Source organism: Callospermophilus lateralis, chromosome 2 (assembly GCF_048772815.1).
Source record: "Callospermophilus lateralis isolate mCalLat2 chromosome 2, mCalLat2.hap1, whole genome shotgun sequence".
In the NCBI taxonomy this organism is placed as follows: domain Eukaryota; kingdom Metazoa; phylum Chordata; class Mammalia; order Rodentia; family Sciuridae; genus Callospermophilus; species Callospermophilus lateralis.
In genome coordinates, this window is record NC_135306.1 from 101,090,785 (window position 1) to 101,112,425 (window position 21,641).

At 47.3% G+C, this 21,641-nt stretch overlaps 2 protein-coding genes across 7 annotated transcripts in view; one reads left to right on the forward strand and one right to left on the reverse strand.

Annotated features, from left to right (window-relative positions):
* Positions 1-8,841, forward strand: part of Kirrel3 (kirre like nephrin family adhesion molecule 3) — a 126,642-nt gene extending 117,801 nt beyond the window's left edge. Inside the window, exons 14-17 of the mRNA XM_076841599.1 lie at positions 878-985; positions 2,407-2,516; positions 7,647-7,733; positions 8,398-8,841. Coding sequence (XP_076697714.1) covers positions 878-985; positions 2,407-2,516; positions 7,647-7,733; positions 8,398-8,841 — 749 coding nt within the window. The remainder of the gene's footprint in view (positions 1-877; positions 986-2,406; positions 2,517-7,646; positions 7,734-8,397) is intronic.
* A 10,358-nt stretch (positions 8,842-19,199) lies between these two features.
* The window catches only part of St3gal4 (ST3 beta-galactoside alpha-2,3-sialyltransferase 4), a 49,106-nt gene continuing 46,664 nt past the window's right edge, over positions 19,200-21,641 (reverse strand). For all 6 annotated transcript variants that reach the window (XM_076843573.1, XM_076843570.1, XM_076843569.1 and 3 more), the window contains 2 exons: positions 20,136-20,279; positions 19,200-19,846 (listed from right to left, as the gene is read on the reverse strand). In XM_076843573.1, coding sequence (XP_076699688.1) covers positions 19,760-19,846; positions 20,136-20,279 — 231 coding nt within the window. In that variant the 3' untranslated portion in view covers positions 19,200-19,759. The remainder of the gene's footprint in view (positions 19,847-20,135; positions 20,280-21,641) is intronic.

Here is a 21,641-nt window from a genome sequence, read left to right on the forward strand (position 1 = left end):
TAGTTCTATTCCTGATGTTCATTTGGGGGTTCTAAATCGTGTGTTCAGTCATAGAAGGGCCAGGGCTGTCTGGTAGTGCAACCCCTCTTCACCCCCCAATCCCCACAGCTGGGCCAGGGGACAGACTGCAGGCAGGGACTGGGGGCTGGCCTAGCTGGGGTTCCCAGTGCTCTCACATTGGAACAGGTGCCAGATGCTCAGAGAGCTGGAGGAGCAGGCCGGTCAAGGGAAAAGTTCATTTCTCCTTAGAGAAGTGGGGTAGGGAACTCTGATCCTGTCCCCCTGGCTCCTGAGATATGGACACCTGGGGGCTCCGACCCATGATGTCCCGCAGGCCCTGAGGGGAGGCTGACTCCAACCTGAAAACTAACAGCTGGTTGTCCGCACGTATCCTCCATGCACCTGGGGAAAGGAAGAGAAGGAAGGAACAAACTGGACAAACAAGGGCTGTGACCATAGTCATTTTTCAAAGAAAAACCAGGACTTATGACTCACCAGCCGCCACATGACAAATTCCTTATTTAATGCCAAAGAGCAATAAATTAGCCAGCCTCACCCTGTATTTGCAGTGTTCCTCTCCCTCGCCCTTCCTTCTCTGTGTCTGCTCCAGCGTTTGTCCCTCCTTCCTGTTCCTCCACGCTCTCCCCTCCACTTTGTGTCCTCCACCCCCATCTCCACAGTCCCCCCAGAGCTGACTCTGGGGGGACTCTGCCTGTGCCTTTCCAGGCCCCACCAAGGTATTACCCAGAAGGGCCCATGTGGCAGTGGTCTGGCCCCAGCTTGACAGGGGCTGCACGGAAGGGGACTGGGTGAGGTCCTGGGGGGACAGTGTCCTGTCCCCTGTCCCTCATCAGCCGTGCCTGCTTCTCTCCCACAGAGTCTGTGCCGATGGCCGTCATCATCGGGGTGGCCGTAGGAGCTGGTGTGGCCTTCCTCGTCCTAATGGCAACTATTGTGGCCTTCTGCTGTGCCCGTTCCCAGAGAAGTACGGGAGGGAGACCCGGGATCTCAGGGAGGGGGACAGAGAAAAAGGCCAGGCTTAGACTTCCCCGGAGAGCAAGTAAGCAGGAGTGCAATGAACCGGGGCCCTACCAGTGCTGTGAGCTCCTGGGGCAGGGATGGGTCTGACGTGGCCATTTCACTTGCAGTGCCTTGTGGGGTGTCTGCACCCAGTGGGCATGCAGCTGAGGTTGAACTGCACTAGACTGACCTTCATCCAGCAAGGAAGGCAGCCAACAATTTGGGTTGGACAAATATGTCACTCTTATCACGGAGAGTATACAGATCCAGGGGAAAGAAGTGGCTTGCTCTGCCAGGGCTGCAAGTCTAACCTGAAAAGCCAGTCACCTACCCGGGGGAAAAAGAAAACATTCAAGGAATTGCTCTGAAGAATCCTCTGCACCCAGATCTCCACACTGGGCTTAGTTCTGAAGTTGTGTGACTGACAGACAGGTGCAAGGGGAAGACAGAATGGCAGAAGTGAAGGCAGAAGAGGTGCAGGCCCCTAGTTCCACCTCTTCCTCCATGTGATCTGGGTAAAACCACACCTATTCCAGGCCTCAGTTTCCTCTTTGTGATATTAAGGGGTTGGATGACTGAAGTTTTATGACCCTACTTGGCTCTAAACTTCGATGAGCAGAAAGCACAAAGTGAACCACCAATATTATAAGTCTGCTCCTTCCACCACTCAGCCCTTACATGTTGGAAGGAATCCAGGGTTCCCCTTACATTTTCTCCAGTCCAGCTAAGCAGCCCTGGTTCCCATGATTACCCCCAATTATGCTCTCTCGGGACCTCCTTTACTGCCTTCCAATAGAAATTATAGAAGAATATATTTTAGCAAGAATTTTCTCAGAAAGCTCTCCAGCTAGAAACAGGCTACCTCTTGTAGAAAGTGTAAAGTTTCCATCATGGAAGCTTCAACAGGAAAAGCTGGACCCCTGTGTGTTTGTTTCTGCTCTGGGTGAGGGGTTGGCTATGAGATCTTAAGGTCCATTCTGACACTAAGTCATCCTTCTATGAATGGAGAGAACAGAGCCTGGTAGAGTGGGTCAGAGAAGCTTCTAGAAGGAAGTAAAGATTAGTAAGGTGGATGATGGATGAGGACCACCTCTCCGGCCAAGGGGAAATGCCTGAGGTGCATACATCAGGTGGCCCATGTGGCTGGCCTCTCCGGAGGCCCACATAGTCCACAGCATATCCACACAGATGTTCTATGGGCAGGGGGTTGGGGGGGGGGGCGCTGGTGAAGCTGCTGAGTTCAGGGGTTGAAGGGAGGGTAAATCCTACAGGGTGGTGGGGTGAGGGGTGGCATCAGGCAACTGTGGGGGAGCATGACATCTCGGGCCTTGATCCCTGAGAGTGAGAACTGAATTTGTCGCCTACACTTTCCTATTTTATGTCCAGACCTGAAAGGGGTTGTGTCAGCCAAAAACGATATCCGAGTGGAGATTGTCCACAAGGAGCCTGCCTCTGGTCGGGAGGCGGAAGAGCACTCCACTATCAAGCAGCTGATGGTAAGAATGCTGCCCATTCCCCACCATACCCTGTGACCATGTCCCCAGAAGGTTCTGGGACTGGAGGCTTCTCAATGTCCTCGACACTTCTGAGAAGCAGAGTATCAGTCAAGATGCTCTACAACAGACCAGGCACACAGTCTCAACCAACAAACATTTATCTGTGGGCCTGTTGTACTGCGCCTGGTGATCTGGGAGACTTGAAGACACCTAAGGTACAGTCCCTGCCCGCAGAGAGCCTGACCACTCAGCAGGGAGAGTCCATAGGCTTAAATTGTCATAGTATGTTGCTATATATAACTCTACATACATAGATATAATAGATACTCGGTACATTCCTCTCCTCTCTCCTTCCCCCAAAACTTGTCCATAAGAAGCATAGGTTCCTCTTTGGGAACTGGATTGCCCACCAGAAGCAAACTCAGAACCTCTCCAGTGATATAAAGCCTGCTGTACCTCTTCTTGATCCCTCTTCATGACTCAGAATCCACCTTACTGTCCAGGCAGAAGCCTAGACAACTGTGTTAGTCAGCTTTTCATTACTGTGACAAAATATCTGAGAAAAACAACTTGAAGGAGGAAAGATGTATTTTGGCTCATTATTTCAGTCCATGGTTAATGGCTCCAATGTTTCTGGGCCTGGGATGAGACAGAGCATCATGGCAGAAGAACATGGCAAAGCAGCATGTGGAGCAAAACTGCTCACTTCAGGGCAGCTAGGAAGCAGAGAGAGAGAGCAAGGAAGTGGTCAGGGGTAAGAAAGACCCTTCAAAGGCACACCTCCAATGGTACACTTCCTCCAAGGTGCCACCTTCTACAGTTTCTACCACCTCCCAGTAATGCCATCAAATTCTGAATCTATCATTGGATGAATCCACTGTTGAGGTTAGAACCCCAAACCCCACCTCTGAACACTGTTGCACTGAGGAGCAAGCCTTCGATACACGAACCTCATAGTAATGAGGGTTGTTACCTAGGTTGTTACCTTGAGATGAAAGGAATGAGGGGATGAAGGTCTCCCCAAGGGGAAGCTAGCCACAGGGCCCTCAGCAAGTCCCTTCTGCCAAATACCCCGCCACTCTTACCAAGATTCCCAGTGAACCCTACTCTTTGCTGAGGGTGTAGAATTGTCTGAGACAGAGAGAATATTTCAATCCGAGAGAACTCAAAAGCCCACTCGGGAAGAAGGATTCCAGATCCAAACTATAACAACTATGCTAGAAACTTGAGGTGAATATTGTCATGGTAGAAATGTGCTGGAGTAGCAACAGCAGAGCAAGAGGTAAAGAGCTTCAGTGTCCTCTTCTATGAAATGGGCATAAGATACAGGGCCATGGTGAGGCCCTGAAGAGCTCAGAGCCCATGAATCAGTACAGTTGTTCCTTGGTATCTGTGGGGATTGGTTCCAGGACCCCCTAATGATACCAAAATCTTAAGATGCTCAAGTTTCTTACATAAAATTGTGTAGTGTTTGCATATAATGTGCCCAATCCTCCCATATACTTTATTTTCATTTATCTATTTATATCTTTGTTTGTTTTGCAATAGTGGGGATTGAACCCAGAGGCACTCTACTACTGAGCTACATTGCCAGCATTTTTTTTTTCAATTTTGAAAAAATAGTCTTACTAAGGCACACCCCCAATGGTACACTTCTAAGTTACTAAGTGTCTTACTAAGTTTCTGAGGCTGGACTTGAACTTTCGATCCTCTTGCCTCCCAAATTGCTGGGATTACAGAAGGGACCAGCCTCCTCCCATATGAGTTAAATACCTAATACAATACAATGTAAATACTATGCAAATAGTTGTTACATAGTGTTGTTTAGGGAATAATGACAACAAAACAGTCTGTACACAGAACTTTCTTCCCAAGTGTTTTTGATCCTCAGTTTGTAGAATCCACAGTGCAGAACCTGGGGACACAGACAGCTTACAGTGAATGCTCAGTAAATGTTAGTTACTTGTGTTGCTCTAAAATCACCCACTAGATGGTGAGCAACTACTATCTTGTTCATCCCTGGCAGGGGCTCACAAATGTTTATTGAATTGAACCGACTTTTCCCTCTGCTACTCTTTCTCTATCCAATTGATTTTTAGGGACTGTCAATTCCACCTCAAAAAATGGTCTCAAACGTGTGTCCCGCCTCTCCTGAGCTGTCACTTCCTTATCTCAGGCCTCATCCTCACTCCCCTGCAGAAGCCTCCTAATTGATTTTAGCATTTGCCACTTTTCTCAACCTATCCTCCAGAGCCTATCAAAGGGTTCTTCCAGAATGCAAATCTGATCTCCTGATTATCTTACTTCAATCCCTCATTGGCTCCATGTCTACTGGATAAAGTCCAGCTGCCCAGCATGTCATCAGACCCTTCCTGCAAGGCAGCTGCCAATCTTTCTAGTTCCATCTCCCGGCCAACCACATCTGGCTTTCCAGACACACCAAAGAGCTTGTGATTCCTGGTCTTAGAGTCTTTTATACCTGGAAGGCCTATGCACAGCCCTGTTGACTTTTTTTTTTTTTTTTTTTGAATTTTACATTCTCTTACAAGAATCAGCTCAAATGTCATCAACTCCATGATATTCTGTGCTTGCTGGCCCCCTGCCCCACTGACGGTGAGCTACACACCCTCTACTCTTCCCAAACACTCTGTGCGTGCCTCTTCCATAGTGCATTGTTCTAATTTCACCTTACCCCACCACCAATTATCCCAGAGCTCCTCAAGGACAAAGGTCATGTTCTGAGTCTACACTTGTCTATTCCCCCAGGGGCTAACTTAGCACCTCACTTAACAGAGTGTTTAATTTACAAGGAAAGGAAACCACAGCCTAGACTTGAGCAGGAACCAATGTCTCTGTAGTTAAGCTCCATGGAGCTATCCTTCCTGAATGGGCCATTGAATTCCCTCCATTGGAACATTCTGTCTCAGACAATTCCACATCCTCAGAAAACAGTAGGGGTTGCTCAGTATCCAGTAATACCAAGAGGGTGTTTGGCAGAAGGGACTTGCTGAGGCAGCGCTAGCTTCCCCTGGGGGAAATCTCATTCTTCCTTCCTTTCACCTCTTGACCTTGGAAACAGCCCCATCATCCAGGGGAGGTAGGTTTAGAAGTTGAGTGTAGTGGGAAACAACTCTAATCCAGATAGAGCTGGAGCATTTATTGCAAAATGGGGGGTAAAAAAGAAGTAGTAGTAATAGTGAGGCAGTAACAAGATGGAAGCACATTGGCTGGTTCTGTGGATTTCAGAAGGAGAGGAGGAAGTTCCTGCTGAGAGAAGGAACTTCCTGCCGAGAGATTATGTGGGAACCTGGCCTAGACCATGGACTTAGCAGAAGTGATACTTGGGAGGTATCAGTTGTGTCACAAGTGAGGCATCACTGTGGTTATTCAGATTACTGCAAACACTCACTGTGTGCAAGTATGCTCTGTTTTTCATATGTCTAATGACTATTCTCAGTGATTGAATTGCTTCACTCATTCATTCATTCAACATAAATCATGATATTTGGAACAGCCCTACCATTTAGCTGGCACTGTACTATGCGTGGTGAATCCAAGAATTAATATATTCCATTCCAAAAGTCTTCTGGTCAATGACCACAATATGCAAGGAACTGGACCAGATGTGGATGGAACCCAAACAGAGCAAGAAGTGGTCCTCCATCTTAAGTGGTTTGATATCTGTTAAGGAAGACAACTTTCCAGTGCATCTAAATCACTGCTATGAATAACAGATGTGGCCAGCTTTCTACTGCTATGACAAAATACCTGAGAAAATTGACTTAATGAGAGGAAAGGTTTATTTTGGTCCACAGTTTCAGTTTCAGAGGTATTACTCCATGGTTGCTTGGACCTGTTGCCTTTGGACTTGTGGTGAGGCAGAAGAATATCATGGCAGATACACATGGCATAGGAAAGCAGCTCACCTCATGACAACCAGAAACAGAATGAAGAGAGAGGCCAGGTGTAGTGGTACATGCCTATAATCCCAGCTACTTAGGAAGCTGAGGCAGTATCATAGCAAGTTCGAGGACAGCTGGACAAGGTAGAAAGACCCTGTCTTGGGCTGGTGTTGCCGCTCAGTGGTAGAGTGCTTGGCTAACATATGTAAGGCACTGGATTTCATTCCCAGCACCACATATAAGTAAATGAATAAAATACAGGTTCATTAACATCTAAAAAATATTTTTAAAAGAAAGAAAGACCCTGTCTTAAAATTTAAGAGAGAGAGGGAGAGAGAGAGAGAGAGAGAGAGAGAGAGAGAGAGAGCGAGCGAGCAAAGAAAAACAGGGCTGGAGATGTCGCTCATTGATACAGTGTTTGGTTGGCATACATGAGGCCATGGGTTCAATCCCCAACACTAGGGAAGGAAGGAAGGAAAAAAGAAGAGAGGAGGGCCCAAGATCCTGACCTCCCTTCAAGCGCATGCCCCCAGTGGCCTTACTTCTTTCCACTAGGTTTCACCTCCTAAAGTTCTACCACCTCCCAATAGCAACACAGGCTGAGGAACAGCCTTCAACATGTGGCCTTTGGGGGACACTTCAGATCAAAACCATAACACCAACATTGCCAACACCTCACATGTAATGATTCTCTGTGGTTCCTCCTTAAGGCCTTCATTCAGCCCTAGCCCTGATTGATGAATTGCCCTAAAGAGAGGGAACTATGCCCTGTACTTGATGTTCTGTAATTATGTATTTCCAGATCCAACTCCCTGATGAGCAGGGCCATGTATTAACGTATCTTCATCAGTGTATCCCTGGACCTTAGCACAGTGTCTGGCTGATAAATTGCTCAATGAATTAAGTTGAATCAGCCAAGGACAATCCCTGAAGGAGATGATGACCTAGCCCAGCTGCAGATAGTGACACTTAGGGGTCTGCCCCCTGCTTCACCTCCCCTACCCTTCCCACCTCTCTGCCTCAAGGAAGGGGATTCCAGGAGTAGGAATGAGGCATAGGATCTCGTCCCCAACTCCTTCACCTGCCTTCTGTGGTCCACGCAGGGAGGGGCATAGAGGAGGTGAAGCCTATGTGATAATCTTTTGAGTTCATTTCCCCATCTTTTCCTTGGAGGAGGTGGAGTTGAGACCACCTCCTATGCACTGAGATGTCATTTCTTGGATTATAGATGGAACGGGGTGAATTCCAACAAGACTCGGTACTGAAGCAGCTGGAAGTCCTCAAAGAAGAGGAAAAGGAGTTTCAGAACCTGAAGGTGAGAACAACCACAGGTTCTAAGAGGCAGCCATGGAATCTGTTCTTCAGCTTTGATGGCCCCAGCCCCAGTCCCTACAAAGAATGACAGCCAGGAGAAGGGAAGGGCCAGAAGCCAGCCTGGGGACAGGTCTGTAGCCAATCCCTGCTGAAGGCACCCGTTCTATCCACCCCAACGTGGAAGAGACTGAGAGTTAAGACTCCTCGAATTCACCTCTCCCACTGCTCCTCACAATTAGATTTTAAAATCCATTAACCCTGTTCTGGACAAACACAAACAACAATTAAAGTCTCATTTTCAAGTTTTCTTGAAACAGAAATAAATAAATAAATAAAAAGAAAAGAAAATGATCTTGCAGTGCCCTAACATAAAACCCTGGAAGGTGGTGGCAGAGGTAATCAGAGGCCACTCAGGAGGTGTCCAGTTCTGGGGTCCTCAGCTCCTTCCCTTCAAGAACCTGCCAGCCCTCTCCTGGCATCCAGCTTCACTGACCCTTCCTGGGTCTCCGGTTGGGTGTCTTTCTGCCTGCCTCCAGGCCTCCCCAGTGGCTTCCTTCCTCCTCCTCACCCCTCCCTGGGCAAGGTAGGGCGGCTGGTTTTAGATCCCCCCACCGTGTCCAGCAAAGGCTTCCCCAGTGATGCGCCTCTCACTCTCACCCACTCAGGACCCCACTAATGGCTACTACAGTGTCAACACCTTCAAAGAGCACCACTCGACCCCGACCATCTCCCTGTCCAGCTGCCAGCCGGACCTGCGTCCCGCAGGCAAGCAGCGTGTGCCCACAGGCATGTCCTTCACCAACATCTATAGCACCCTGAGCGGCCAGAGCCGCCTCTACGACTACGGGCAGAGGTTCGTGTTGGGAATGGGCAGCTCCTCCATCGAGCTTTGTGAGCGGGAGTTCCAGAGGGGCTCCCTCAGCGATAGCAGTTCCTTCCTGGACACACAGTGTGACAGCAGCGTCAGCAGCAGCGGCAAGCAGGACGGCTACGTGCAGTTTGACAAGGCCAGCAAGGCCTCCGCCTCCTCTTCCCACCACTCCCAGTCCTCTTCCCAGAACTCCGACCCCAGTCGACCCCTGCAGCGGCGGATGCAGACTCACGTCTGAGGATCACACACCGTAGGCGGGGACAGGCCAGGGAAGAGGGCAGGGCATGCTCTGGCTCTCCAGGGACTAGGGCTACTTTGCAGAGGACCCCAGAACTGGACACCTCCAGGATGGCCTTTGAGCACCTCTGCCAACACCTTCCTGTGAAACTCTGATCAAGCACAAATCTGGGTCCCCAGCAGCAGCCTGCCAGAGGCTGCAGGTGGGGAAACGGATGGAGGATGCAGCTGATGTGCTTGGTGCTAGACACCTTTGTCCCCAGCCCTTTCCTGGAGGACCCTCTACCACCTCCTCCCACAGGCACTAGTGGCAGCTATAAATTTGCTTTCATGAAACTGGCGTCCACTCTCTGGTGTCCCCTGGGATTTCCCCCTTGCTGCCCATAACCCTTCCCTGTGCCTGTGCTCCTACACAGCCCTGGGGAGAAAAGGGGAGTTCTTCCCAGCACCAAGCTGCTCCAGAGACTGCAGCTCCCCGCACTGCTCCCAGCCCACGCCTCAGAGACTTGAGAAGCCAGAAATGGCCCTGGCCAAAAGAGCACACCACCTGGGAACCTGGCTCCAATTTGTTTGGTGTTTTGTGTCCATACTCTTGCAATTCTGTCCTTGGACTTGATGCCTCTGAACTCGGAGGTGGGACTGGCCCAATCAGAGCCTGGTGTCCTGTGGGGAGGGAGACTGTGAAGCCTGGGGAATACCGTACCCCTCTCCAGACTGCGGGATTCAGAGCCTCCCCTGCCCCCTGCTTTATGTACTCCCCACCTCCCCACAGCACAATCAGAATTAATATAAGGAGTGAGAGTTGGTCTGGTCAGGGTTCTTTGAACAGTCAATGGAGAGTGTTTCCTGGGTGGTATTGGTTTGAGGGGGCTGGAGATCAGGTCCCGAAGAGGATGAGACTCTGCTTCTCTGCTGATGAACACCAGGAACAAAGATCCTGTCTCCAGTAAGACTCCATGGGCAAGAGGGAAAGTTCATCTGCGCCTCTCCTCTCCCCACATTCACCATCTGAAAATAAATGTTAGGGCCATTACCCCAGCAAATCCATTCTGTTCTTTTTTTTTTCCTGCAGAGTTACAGAAAGATCCCAAGGGCTCGGAGTATGCTTTGGGAACCCTAGTTTCTTTACCCTTCTTTGATTCAATTTTCTCAGATTAGGAAGGCAATTGATGGGTCTGGTTGTGGTGGTAACAGAACCTATAGGCATACTGTCCTGGTGGATGGGTCTTACCAACCCCAACTTTTTTCTAATACAACTGAGGCAACAAGGTCATACTGGACATTTGTCAGATCATTTTAGTCTTTTCTCTTGATATTTTTTGGCAGGGCAATCTCCCTCCATTCAAGTTCAGGGAAGGAGCCCTCTTAAAAGAAGTTAGACCATCAATACCCTAATACTCAGATATGGGACTCAAACAATGTTCTAAGAATGGTTTTGCTTGGATGGGAAGCTGGGTGATGTCATGGAGGTGGGATGGATAAACAGTGGCTGGTTAGAGTGCTAACACAAAGGTTGTGATTTAAATGGAACTTTGAAGAACACAAATTACACCCCAAGGTTGTAGGTTCCTTATTGGCTTTATAGCCTATTTCTCCAACCTTCCCTCACAGCCCTTATCCAGCATAGAAGCCACCACCGTAGTCTGTGCTTTCTTCCATTCACTGATTCCTGGGATGGTCCCAATCTGCAGATTCTATGCTTAGCCCTCACAGTTCCCCCACTCAGGGGAATTTTCTGCTTCAATCATACTCCTAGTGCTTTAAAATCCCCCAGTTCCCTGGATATCTTCCTTTGCATCTCTCAACCCTAAGGGAATAGAAACCGATCAAAAATAGAAGTATACAGCCCAGTCCCACATCCTGCTCCGGGTGCCACTCTGGTCTGGTGAAGGTGTTAGGATTGTTGACCTCTACCCTCTCTAGGTTAATCTCAGCATGCTTTCCCTCTTACATATGTTTTCCTTTTGCCAGCAGGGAACAAGGATCCAAATCATACGCAAAATGACTTGATGTGATAGAATACGGACAAGATGACTTAAGAGAATTTGTCCATTCATTCCTCCTCACCTTGGAGACAGGTGGAGAATCTACAACTTAATCCTTACCAAAACCTCCATTGTCCCATAGCCCCCCACCCCCACACACACAGACACAACTTGTAGGGTGAAAGTGCCCATTCTTTCTACAACCCAGGGATATGACAAAATAACCAGAACAGAGAAGATACCTGTTCTGTGAATGGAATGAGCCCATCTCCCTCCTATGCCATGGGCAATCCCACGGCAAGAAGATGAACTGTTCTAGAAGATGAACAGAGAGCACCACAGTGGCCACAATCAAGGATGAGGCTATAGAATGTCAATCCTTTGAGCTCTCTTCAGTGCACAAACACAACAAGAATGGCGAAGACCCAGTAGATTCTGAGAATGGTCTTTTTGAGGGAGAACAGCAATGCAGGGAGAAAATTAGGGTGAATGGGAGTGGGGTGCTCTGGAGCATTAAGAAGGACCCCAGATTGAGCTATGTGCATGCCTTACTTGTGTCCAGCTCTACTGACTTCTCACAATGTGTGAGGGTATAGAAAAGCCAATAAAGGCAATTATTTTTTTAAAAAAAACAAAAGGTAGTAGGAAGTCCTGAATTCCCTAGTAGGTGATTGTACATTTAATAAAAAAGAGGGCTCAATACCTGTAATCTTATTTAATCCTTACAATTCTACAAAGTATCACCTTTTTTTACAGAGGTGAAAATGAAGCTTAGAGAAGCCAAAGACTTGCCCAAGGTCACAGAGTTAAAGAGTGGCAAACCTGAGATTTAAACACACAGGATTTCCACTACAAGATGTTTCTATCCTGCAGTACAAACTCAAAGCCACTCTCATCCTAGAATATGAATGGAAGTGACTGACAGTTAAGTCATCTGCTAGCCAGCGCTCTGGGGAAGGCTAGGCAAGGACAAGCCACAGCTCCATTAGGAAGCGACACTGGCATCCTCCACCTAAAGTCCCCAAATGAGCTAGAAAGACCACAACTCCCTGGGAAACAAAGCTATTCCGTGTATCAATTCACTGCCACCCCTACTAAGGCCAGGATTCAGTTTTCTGATAGCTTTAACTTCCATTATTGGCACTGAGTCACTGGACAGGAGCCCAGTTTCCAATTCTCAGGCTCACTATCAGTCTGCAAAGGCCAGGGTTATTTCCACCACTTTAACTTTCATGGAGTAGGAAGTGCTCTCACATGAAGAGCTAAAATGCCACACCAAGTTCATTTCTGATGAAGCCTATTTAAACAAATCCTATAAAGCAAAAGTCCTGAAAGCACTTTTGAGTTTCCAGAATGGAAAGGATCCAGGGAAATGAAAGCAAACACGATGCAGTCCTTGAGAGATTTCTTAGAAAAGCAAGAAAGGAGTCAACAGGAATTCCACTTCTCACTTCCTAGTTGGGGAAGGATATATGCTGTTTATGGTATTTGCTTATGGAGTTAGAATTAAACTGCAAGATACATAGCCACAAGTTTGATTAACTCTTCCCAGACATCATGTGTAGAGTTTGTGGTGGTACAAGAAAAAAAAGACAAAAGAGAGTCCTGTTATTAGTGTCTTCTCTTCCCTCCTCCCCCTGCATGGTGCTTGGATCAAATCCAGGACCTCATGCATGCTAGGCAAGTACACTACCACTGAACCACATCTCCAGGCCCCAAATTCTTTATTAAAATAAAAGTATAGTCAGGCACAGTGACGCATGCCTATAATTCACAATGACTTGGGAGACTGAGGCAGGAGGATGGCAAGTCTGAAGCCAGTTTGGGCAACTTAGTGAAACCCAGACTCAAAATAAGATTAAAAGGTCTGGGGATACAACTCAGTGATAGAGTGCCCCTGGGAGCATTAAGAAGGACCCCAGATTGAGCTATGTGCACCCTTCACTGTGTCCAGCTCTACTGACTTCTCACAATGTGTGAAGGTACAGAAAAGCCAATAAAGGGAATTATTAAAAAAAAAAAAAAAAGGTAATAGGAAACCCTGAATTCCCTAGTAGGTGAGTGCACATTTAATAAAAAGAGGGTTCAATATCTGTAATCTTATTTAATCTTTACAATTCTACAAAGTATCACCAATTTTTACAGATGTGGAAATGAGGCTTAGAGAAGCTAAGAGTTGCCCAAGGTCACAGAGTTAAAGAGTTACAGTTAATAACCTTATTATTCAATTCTTAGTACAGATAAGAAAAAAAATAGACCAATGATATCACAACTAAAACATGAATTTTCCTTTCCCTTTAAAAAAGTCTTTTGAAAGCCCCATATCTAAGTTAGTTTTAGAAGCTGTAACTGCATACTAGACATTTGCAGCTCTACCATCAAAACTGGCAGCAATCTCTGGTAGTAACTGGTAAAGAGTTTTCTGCTTATAATTGCTTATCATTTCCACTAGGGCTCCAACCATCCTTTCCCCAGCCCCCTGCGTTTCAGTCTTCCTAACCAGGTCATAAAATGGGGAAATTTCAAGCTACTCTTCTTTCTACAAATACAGATTGTTTTCTTGAATGAAAATAAGTTTGTCATAAGACCATCAGTTCTTTCCCTCAATAATTGCTGTTCTTTCTTGAGCTACCTCCTCTCATCTCTAATGCTAGGTCTTTGACTTACTCGGAAAGCTTTCATTACTTTAAGTCCTATAGTTTTATTACTACTACAATGCTCCTCTTTAAAAGGCTTTTTATAAAGGATTAAGGTATAGTTTAGTAGCAAAACACCTGTTTAGGATGGGCAAGGCCACTACCACAAAATAAATAAAAGATGTTTTGTGAACATACATCATTCACAAGATATGCCATTGAATTGTGGTCTGAATCCCTGAGTTTATTTTATTTTATTATACTGAGGATTAAACCAGCAGCACTTAACCACTGAGCTATATCTCCAGCCCTTTTTAAGACAGAGTCTCACTAAGTTACTTAGGGCCTTGCACTTGTGATCCTTCTGCCTCAGACTCTGGAGCCACTGGGATCACAAGTGTGCACCATCATGCCCAGCTTCATCCCTGATTTTATAGTCACACACGCTTCCTCCACAGCTGGGGACTGAAACCAGGACTTGCTCTACCACTGAATTACAACCTCAGCCATTCCTGTTTATATTTATGCTTCTGCCACTATCTGCCTGCCACTCCATGTTGCCAGTGCTCTTCTCAGACAGTCCATTCAGCCCCAGGACTAGGACATCCTCAACTCTTGGGTCATGAGTGTCCATTGAGCTCCCTGGCTAGGAAACACCAGACAAGCACAAGCATCTCCTTCGGCTGCTCCTGAACGTCGTGGCCCTTGACAAAATCTCGGAATGCAAGGAGAACATGCAAAGAATGTTCTTTTATAATTGTGTTCTTTGTGGCAATTCTAAAGTATTAACATTCAAAAAGAAGGTAAGTGAAGTATTGGGAAACCAGATCTTCATTGGGAGAATTGGGGTCTATTCCTAATTATGCAAGAGGAAACACTGTTCTCAGGATAGGAACTGAATATAGGAGGATATTTGTCCCACTAAAGGTCACCTCCACTTAGGCAAAGTCAAGATCAGGTGGACTAAGTTAAAGATACCATCTTTACCACTTTTGCATGGAAATTTAAGAGCCAGGGCTTTGCTGGCTGAGGACTAGACATTGCTTTTCTTTTTCTTTCTTTTTGCAGAACTCGGGGATACTGAACCCAGGATCTTGTGCATACTAGGCAAGCTCTCTATCACTGAACTACATCCCCTAAATCCTTTTTATTTCTTGTTTAAAAAATATTTATAGCTGTAGATAGACATAATACCTTTATTTTATTTATATATTTTTATGTGGTGCTGAGGATTGAATTCAGTGCCTCACATGTGCTAGTGCTCTACCACTGAGCCTCCTTTTTGTTCATTTTTTATTTTTTGGTTCTGGGGATTGAACTCAGGGACACTCAATCACTAAGCCACATCCCCAGGCCTATTTTGAATTAGAGACAGGATCTTAGCGCCTCACTTTGCTGAGGCTGGCTTTGAACTCACAATCCTCCTATCTCAGCCTCCCAAGCTACTGGGATTACGGACATGTGCTACCACACCTGGCCCCTCTTGTTATTTCTTGAGACAGGGTCTCACTAAATTGCTAAAACTGGCCTCAAACTTTTAATCCTCCTGCCTCAGCCTCCTGAGTTGCTGGGATTACAGGTATGTGCTACCACTTCCTAGCTTAGAAATTGTATTTCTGATACTAATAGGCATTGTACTGTCAAGAAATATTGAAAGAAGACAAGAAAAGATAAAGTGATACAGATAAGGAAGAGAGACTTTTACAGCAGATAACCTTGTTTAAAAGTTTCCTTAGCTTTCTCGCCATGCAAGAGCTACATAAGTACAACATAAACCCATAAAGAAAAAGTGAGCACAGAACTGCAGTCTCTCTACCAGTCTCTAACTTGGACTTTTGAGGATTTTTTTTCTCCAGCAGAGTAGCTCTGTACTTAGTAAGGATAAAAACCCATTTTTAAGCAAGTGAAGACACCCTATAAGTGTTAAAGTGGTGATGTATGTAAATAGTGTTTTAGAAAGCCTCAGGATAATAGATGGTTCTGGAATAGCTTAGTTCAGTAATTCCAACTTTGATCCCCTAGGGTCGTTTCAACGTCTGGACCTTCTCTCATTCTTTCCACCCAACTCCACCCTCCCAGTCCAGCAAAGCTCTAGATAAGAAGATAAGGCTCTGTTGACCGGGAGAGTATACTTGAAATTGTTAGTCTTCCCTAGGAACCTCATACAGGGCAAGAAACAGCAGCCAACTAATCATCTCAGCCCTGTAGGGTCTCCTAGCTGCCTCTCAAAGTCTGCCATCCCTTTAAATGAAGGAGCAGAGCCTTCTAAGTCATCTGGACTTCTTCCAAATCTGTCATCTTATGAGACTTAAGGTTCATCTCCCCATTTGATTTCTTGGGTACAGAATCCCGAAGGTCTCTAACAAGTGAAGTTCTTTTGTTGAGAAAGAACTGGACAGGAAAGCTGACTTAACCATAAACACAGGCTCATATGGCCCTTGACCTCTGATGGGGTTATATACTTGCAAATACCTTGTAAATTGAAAATATCTTACACTGAAAGGGCATTTATTACATCTGATTACAACACAGCAGCTGTAGAGTCTGTGTGGTTGCCCTTCCTACCGGTGCGGTTTACTTGGAGCTTCAGTTTACTGCCACTGCCCAGCATCAAGAAAGACTATTGTACTCCTTAAGGTCTCTGACGTTAACTTGAAAACTACTGCTAGAGAGCAGCTTGAACTCACAGCTCACTGATTATGCAAAACCTGTGTTCCAGTCATTCCACCCTCCTCTACCTAGCTTGTGGATGATTTAAAGAGTTCTATATCCAGCCACGTTATTCCGCACCTGGGCAAGTATTGGGTACCTCACCTGTTTCAAATGCTCCCCAAGTGTTTTCCATTACACAGGCAGCTTTCCAATCCCATGTTTATATTATTTTCCAGTCTACAAAATATATTTACGTGTTCCCATTAGATCCTTAAAATTTCATTGTGAGACAGGCATGCATAATCTGTATTTTCCAGATGGAAAAGCAGAGGTCTACTTGACTAATTAAATGATAGGAGAGGGAGGGGAGCCAACCATATTTTGCGCGCGCTCTATTTCATTGCTTCCCAGACAGTATTGTTTCTGAGCTCAAACTTTTTGTAAGCTAGACAGTCTCTGGAGGAAAGCGTTTGAATGTATTAATGTCCTTGGGAAGTGCAAATAAAACCCCTAAGTGTCCAAAGTTAAGGCACAACGCCATGTGATGTGAATATAAAAATCATTTACATGCGTTCCTGGGCTAGATAAAAGACCTCCCCCAGGAAGGAGGTCCTGCGCCTGGAGTGGTTTCGCTTCGCTGGGCCTGTTTCTCTCTCTCTGTGAAGGGCTGCATTTATAGTCTAAATTGGACGGTGCGGGTCTCTCCCGCTCGCTCGCCAAGTTTCAGCCGGGTCTCCCTGAAGTCCGTGGGTCACGTGACAAAGCCCAGGCGGGAGCCAGCAGCTCTCGCAAATGCCGGCACCTCGTGCAAAACCCGTGCCGAGCGGCGCGGGCCCTGAGCCGGTTGCCAGGGAGGCGCCGGCCTCTCTTGAGGCGGGGAGCCAGGGCCCGCGCCCCTAGGGACCTGAGGGAGGCTACCAACCGTGCGGGAGTTAGCGTCTGTCCACCACCTACAGGCACCGATGACGCATGCGCGGCCCCGCCCCGCTGACACACACAAACACACACACCACCCCTCCCGCTGGCTTCGAAACCTGTGCGTGCGCCTCATTAACACAGTTCAAGGGCACTGGAGATTAGGATGGGCTTTACACGCAGACCAGACCGGAGAGTGAAGCCGTCCCTGGAGATCATCTACACTGCTGGAGCAGGGGTTCTGAGGCTTGTTAGAACCCCAGATTTCTGCCCCCCCACCCTCAGGAGTCTAGGACCCAGGAATTTCCATTCTTCAATCACCACAGGTAATTCTGAGATAAGTAGTTCTCATTGGCTGGACTTACCCTCCTATTTCAAGAAATGCAGTGATTGGAACAGAAGTCAAGAACCGATGGATTCAAGATTGAACAGAGGCAATTATGTGTCATGGCATAGCTTGATGCGGAACCCAGTTTTCTTGAGGCATTCTCATACTTCCAACTCCTTCCTCTTTCCCTCTTGCTGCATTTTCAGTGTCTAGTTTAATCAGCACCAGGCAGGCTGGCAGGCAGTCCATTCACATTGGTTGGGCTAACTAAAGACTGGAAGTCTCTTTCCCAGAACACCAGACAACTCCAACAAACTCTTCTCCCAGCACTAATCCTCACTCAGCACTGCTTCGACCTGTACAGGGTTTGGGGTACCCTGAAGAAAGTTATGCTTACCCCCAGCAAACAATGGCCTGTGTGGGTGTACAAACACACACCCATACACTCTTCTCTGTGTGCAGTCATGAAGGACTGTCCCATACAACCTGACAAGAATGTTAAATACTCCCATGTCTGAGTGTGTGGAGTTTGGAAGGGTCTGCCCAGTCCCTATGTGTTGGATTCTGGCTCAAGTTTAGGCACGTTCAGTATCAGACAGTGGCCTCAGTCCAAGACGGCTGGATCTTGTGCACAGACAGCCACTTTCAATGGCCTTGGACAAGGAAACAAGACACTCCCTTGCATATCCTCATGAGAAGCATCTGGGAATAAACAGAACTGAGATCCCCCCACACACATTCACAACTCTGTTGGAGTCAGCAAGTTTCCTCCCCAGGACAAAACCTGGAAGACAATGCTTGCCTGTGGGGGTAGAGAGGAGGGGGTTGGGGTTGCAGGGCCCTATTTGTTTTCAGAATTCCCCCATCCTTCTAGGGGGAGAGCAGCTAACAAGGTGGCCAGGCTTCTGAGATGCGGGCAATTCCACTCTCTGCAATAGTCCTCAGAAGTGTTCTGAAGAATGAAGTTGGTTGCTCTCTAAGCCACTCCAACACTCTGTCCAGAACTGTGTCATCTGTCCCTCTCAAACCCCTGTCCCTCATTATCTTTCCCGTCCCAGCCTGGCTCATCTCAAAACCTCAAGGCTTTCCGAGAAAGCCAGGAACACAGCTGAGTTCCAATCCCCCCGGGGAGTTCCAATGCTCCCTCCTGGCTCCAGATGTAAAGGAACAGCTGTGGAGGTGGCAGGAGGCCCAGTTGGCAGTGGAGTAGGGACTGGGAAGATGGAGAATAAAAGCCAGAGATACAGGCAAACGGCAGGGCTGTTAGAATTCTAGGGACTTGGGAAAGAAACTGTCTCATCCCCTGGCCAGGAGGCTGGCTGCCAGGCCTTGCCAGAGTCCTCTGGTGCTGCCCTCCAATTCTGGCAGCCTGTGCCACTGGCAGGGCCTTCCATAAACTCTGTTTTATGATTCCCACTTAATCTGAGAAGGGAAAATTGGCTTGCTTTGTCTGACCCCACCCCGTCCTTAAAACATGCACTTCCCAGCATGAGCTTTTGGTAATTGAAGAATGGTGAGGGAGAGAGGAGACAGGAAAGGATTTTACCCCTCCATCAGACATCCTCTTTCCCCCTCCTTCCCTCTTCCTGGGAAGTAAACCAGGATGCTGAGTGCAGGCTGGGTGTCCACAGCAAGGTCACTCCAGGTACCACTTGCTGTCCTGCTGTGCCTGGTGATACTATGCAACTGGGCACCGGGCACAGTCTCAGTAATAATTATTCCTCAAATGGCAATGTCCTGCTCTGGGTGCACTGTCACACCCCCATCTGTGTCCTCCCCAATCTGAAAGGACACGGGGTCTCACACCTGCTTCCGTTTTAGGAAAAATATTTTAATGGTAGGTTTGAAACCTCTTTTTCTGAGGTCCCCTTCTTGGTAGAACCCCTTCACCCATGCTCTTCCCAGTCCGGCTGGGAAGTAACAGCTCCTCTCTGGAGGACACCCAACCACTGCTGTTGACTCGCCCTCCTGGGAGGCCAGCTCTGGGTCTAGGCTTTGGTGGGTCCATCACAAGTAAGTTTTTATAAAAAGTGGGCAGAACACTGTACTGTGCCCCTTTTCTGGATGCCATGGGACCAGCCCACAGCACTTTCCTACCCCTTAATTAAATAGCCCATTAAATAATCTCTTGGTGCTAGCAGAGAGGGTACTCAGCAACAAGTACCCTGGCTTGGCCAGGTCCCTGTGGTCCCAATGCCTATACCATGACTGGATCTGGGACCCCTCAGGTAGCCAGGGGCATGGCCTCATCTCAGATTGGGCCAGTTCCAAGACCCCCCTCCCCAAACAGGAGAGAGTGAGTTCAAGGGGGTTGTGCTGGCACCAGGCATCCCTGCAACCATGGACAGGGGTCCCTCAGGCAGTGGAGTAGGCAACCCTCAAGGGTTACAGCTCTGGCCTAAATCAGAAGTACGTGAGGTTCTTCACAGCTCCAATCTCCAGCATCCGCTTGATGGCCAGGGCCTCTTGGGACACGTTGTGGCCTGACCCCTGTGGAGACAGCCAAGGAAGTACATTGAGGGGCTCCCAGGGACCTCCCTGTCCTTCCCCATGGCCCCACACTTCTTGGGAGGTCTTTCCCTGTGTTGGCTCTTGGAAGGAAGGCAGATACACGTGGCCAAATACAGAAGATACCAGCCAGGGGTTCAGAGCTCTGACTCTGACTGACCTCATAGTGAGGCACCTCTGGGTGCCTTCACCTCTCTCTCACCCAATGTCTCTCTGTAGTCTGGTCCCCAGACCCATCTGAGCCACGGAACTCCCAAGCAGGGCCACTTACCGCCATGGACTTGAGTGTGATCTGCTCATAGTAGTGAATGGTCTGCTTCTTATTGTAGGCATCTGGGTAGCCAAAGCCTGCAATGTGCACTGAGTCGCAGAGGTGAAGGGCCAGGGTGATGGCCAACAGACCTGTGGTTGGTTTCTGAGGGACAAAACAGGGGAGGCATCAGAGGGTGTCCTGCTCCTCCCCTGTCTTCTGTGTCAGTGCTCTGATGGAATTTTTGGAGTCATGGACATGTGCTTCTTCTGCACTAATAGAACAGCTCCTAGCCAGCTGAGCACCGGAATGGGGCTAGTGCAGATAAAGAAGCAGATATTTTTTTCTATGAAATTTTAATTCATTAAATTTTTTTGTGGTATTGGTACTGATGAATGAACCCAGGGGCATTTTACTAATGAGCTACATCTCCAGCCCTTTTATTTATTGAGACAAGATCTCACTAAGTTGCTGAGACCGGCCTCCTGCCACAGCCTCTCAACTCTCTGAGATTACAAGTATGTGCTGCCCCCTAGCTCATGCATTCTAGTTGGAGCAGTCTACTGAGCTATACCCTTAGCCCAAGTTAATTAAACTTTAAATTTAAGCAGCCACATGTCGCAAGTGGCTACCATAATGGATCATACAGTTCCACATATCTGGGGGGAGGGGTTGGTCCTTGAAGGAAGACAATGGGAATCAGGATGACAATAATGGCAATCGTCATAATACTATTGCTTTTTGAGTACTTACTATGTGCCAGACACTATGTCAAGTGTTAACATAGTATGTAATACATCATCTCAACTAGTCCTCCCCAAAACACTTGCTATTTTAGTATTAGCTCCATTTTATGAAAGAAAAACTAAGGCTTACAACTATTAAGCAACTCTGTGAAAAGGAGGAAGGGATCTGCTATGTGACCCTTCATGGGATGGGCTCTCCCCTTCTATAAAGTGGGGATATTAATACCTTTCCTATCCAACTTTTCAACCACTATAGGACCTCACTTCCTCTACCTCTAATTCATCCACAGGGATGGGCAACCTGATGTTCAGACTTCACACGACTTGCCTTCCTCAGCTCCAACAATCTATTTTGCAGAGCATCTCAGCTGCCCACTCCATTTGGGAACTACCTTCTGATGTGTCAGCCCTGAATGACAGTTTTCCAAGTTTTTCCTCCAGCTTCCCTTTAGAGCTCTTGGTCTTCTCATTTCTGTCCCCTGCCTCGACTCTTTTTCACCCTTGTTGCTTTAACCGCCCCCTGCGGTCTCTCATTCAGTTTGAGCCCTGCAGAACCATACTGCCATCTCCTAGTTAATTCTGCCTGGACATGGGTTCCTCAAACTCACCATGCTCTTCTTCTTTCCTGCATTCTCTGAACTAATTAAATATATTACCATCCATCCACTTGTCCAAATTGGAAACCAAGAACTGGTCATATACCTTTCAACTCCAGAATCCTAGGAGGATCCCTATTGAATCTCACTTTTGTATAATCTACTCCCCTCAAAGGTAGATGAAA